This window comes from Calidris pugnax, unplaced genomic scaffold (genome assembly GCF_001431845.1).
Source record: "Calidris pugnax isolate Ruff unplaced genomic scaffold, ASM143184v1 scaffold469, whole genome shotgun sequence".
Classification (NCBI taxonomy): domain Eukaryota; kingdom Metazoa; phylum Chordata; class Aves; order Charadriiformes; family Scolopacidae; genus Calidris; species Calidris pugnax.
In genome coordinates, this window is record NW_015091303.1 from 63552 (window position 1) to 66332 (window position 2781).

Below are 2781 nucleotides of genomic sequence, written 5' to 3' on the forward strand. Positions count from 1 at the left end.
CCGCCCAGCCCAGAACATGCAGCCGCTCCCCTGCCTGGCAGCCAGCTCTGCGGAAAGCCCATCCCCAGCAGGAGCGAGGGAAAGGGTTAATCCTCCCCAGTTTACTTTGGGAAGATGAGACATACCAAAGAAACTGCCTTTTAACAAGAGAGAGAGAGAGAGAGAGAGAGAGGCCGGGGTGGTGGTGCCGCACCCAGGCAGGCAGGGGACAGCCTTGGGGGAAAGTCATCTGCGCAATTCTCTTCAAATTCAAGTCCATAGAGCAGAGCAATTAGTCAGCCTGCTGTTAATTTATGGTGCTACTGCCCGGGATGGGGCAAGGCAACAGGCTGGAGGGTTCGGGCTGCGGGGATTGTCACCCGCTGGTTTTGGGGACACCCCAGGGGGGAAGCAGAGCACCCCGACCCCGCCGTGGGTCAAGCCAGAGCCCCCCCCACCCCCCCAATGGATTTTAACTACCTCTTGGATGTAACGGACTTCACTTTTCAGCTGGTTGACGTGCTCCTCGTGGTTCACGCTGCCCTCGGCCCGTCCCTTGAGATAAACCTGCCCCAGGAGAGACGGTGGTGGCCGGTCAATTTTGGCAGAGGAGTCAGAAGTTTGACGTCAAAGATTAGGAGGCCGCCCTGCCAGCTCTGCCCCACACTGATTGCTGAGGCCAGCGCCTGGCGGGGGGACTGGGAGCTCCCCCGGGAGAGCAAACCCAAATTCAATTCTATTTTTTCCCCCTTTTTTCTTTCCCCCCCCCCTCATTTTTTAAGGCCAAGCCGCCCAGCCCAGAACATGCAGCCGCTCCCCTGCCTGGCAGCCAGCTCTGCGGAAAGCCCATCCCCAGCAGGAGCGAGGGAAAGGGTTAATCCTCCCCAGTTTACTTTGGGAAGATGAGACATACCAAAGAAACTGCCTTTTAACAAGAGAGAGAGAGAGAGAGAGAGAGAGGCCGGGGTGGTGGTGCCGCACCCAGGCAGGCAGGGGACAGCCTTGGGGGAAAGTCATCTGCGCAATTCTCTTCAAATTCAAGTCCATAGAGCAGAGCAATTAGTCAGCCTGCTGTTAATTTATGGTGCTACTGCCCGGGATGGGGCAAGGCAACAGGCTGGAGGGTTCGGGCTGCGGGGATTGTCACCCGCTGGTTTTGGGGACACCCCAGGGGGGAAGCAGAGCACCCCGACCCCGCCGTGGGTCAAGCCAGAGCCCCCCCCACCCCCCCAATGGATTTTAACTACCTCTTGGATGTAACGGACTTCACTTTTCAGCTGGTTGACGTGCTCCTCGTGGTTCACGCTGCCCTCGGCCCGTCCCTTGAGATAAACCTGCCCCAGGAGAGACGGTGGTGGCCGGTCAGACCCCCCCCTCCATCAGCCCCCCAACCTCCAGCCAGCCCGGACCCCCGGGACACCGTGTCCCACCCCCCCCATAGCACACCCACAGGGTTAAGGTTTCCCCTTAACCTTGTTTGATGTTTTTTGAAGTGGTGTGACCCCCATCCTGCAGCCACCCCAAGTTCACACCACGTCCCCCCTACCCAAGCCACCCTGCCCCCCCCGAGCAAAATTTCACTGAATTTTAGAGTTGGAAGGGACCATAGAGATCATCGAGACCAACTCCCCTGCTGAAGCAGGACCACCCAGAGCAGGTTGCTCAAGAGCATCCAGGCGGGTCTTGAAAATCTCCAAAGAAGGGGACTTTTTCCTGGTGAAAAACACCCTTTTTTCCCCCCATCCCAAACTGTTAAGACAACAAGGGAGGTGGGGGCCGTACCTTGATGATCTCCTCGTCGCCGTCGTTGGACTTGATGCACTCGGAGGCCAGGGAGTGACCGTTGCTGGCCCGGTTGGCCACCATGGCGAAGGCTTTCCCCACCGGCTGCCAGAGAGAAAAGTGGGGTGATGGGGGGTGGGGGGGACCAGTAAAGCCCTCAGCGTGGCCAGAACTGGCCCGAACGGTTCTCCCAGATCCAGGCAAATGAGCCCCGGGAGCGCGGCGCCGGGATCCGGCACCCAAGGCTTTCACACACCGGGAGGAGGGAGTTTTTTTAAGTTGGCCAAGGCACAAAGAGACCCATCCCCCCCGCCCCTCCCTGAATTGACTCCAAAAATGTGCATTTTCCACTCCAAAATGAGCCCCGGGGTGTGGGGGGGAAACCCACCTTCTGCTTGGCCTGCTCCCGCCGCTCCCCGGGGAGGTCATTGGGCAGCGTCAGCCGCAGCACCTTCACGCTCTCCTGGAAAACACACGGCTTTTAGCTCCACAAACAATAAAAAGTCTTTTTGGGGAGTTGGTTGTTTTTTTTTTCCCCCACCCAGCTCCAGAGACGGGGTTTAGGCATCGCCGGGACGGGGGGACAAACCCCCCCCCTTCCCCTTTGGATCCAGGTAAAGGAAAACACCGGGATGGGGGTGAGTAATAGTGAGTGCACGAGGGTTGTGAGCCCCGATGGTTTGATCCATGGAGGGTCGTCCTTCATCCTTCTCCCTGCCCGGCCACGATGGCCACCAGCCCCCCGGGGCTCTGCCCGGCCCCCAGAGCCCATGGCCCGTGGCCACCAGCCCCCCGGGGCTCTCCCTGGCCCGTGGCCACCAGCCCCCCCAGAAGGCTCCAACCGATGGAGTTTCACCTTCAAACCCCAAAACTCCTCACCCAAACCCACCCAAAGAGCCGTTTTGGCACCTCCAGCCCCCGCGCTGGGTATCGAGAGCCCTAAAAACACCACACGGACACCCAAAAAAACACCCTGCGGGGTTACCCACCCCCCCCCTTTCTCCATCCACCCCTCGACAC

At 59.5% G+C, this 2781-nt stretch overlaps 1 protein-coding gene across 1 annotated transcript in view; it reads right to left on the reverse strand.

Moving 5' to 3' along the window:
* The window catches only part of TUFT1 (tuftelin 1), a 14991-nt gene that overhangs the window by 8980 nt on the left and 3230 nt on the right, over positions 1-2781 (reverse strand). Inside the window, exons 2-4 of the mRNA XM_014960815.1 lie at positions 2150-2224; positions 1762-1866; positions 1227-1313 (exon numbers count right to left, since the gene is read on the reverse strand). Coding sequence (XP_014816301.1) covers positions 1227-1313; positions 1762-1866; positions 2150-2224 — 267 coding nt within the window. The remainder of the gene's footprint in view (positions 1-1226; positions 1314-1761; positions 1867-2149; positions 2225-2781) is intronic.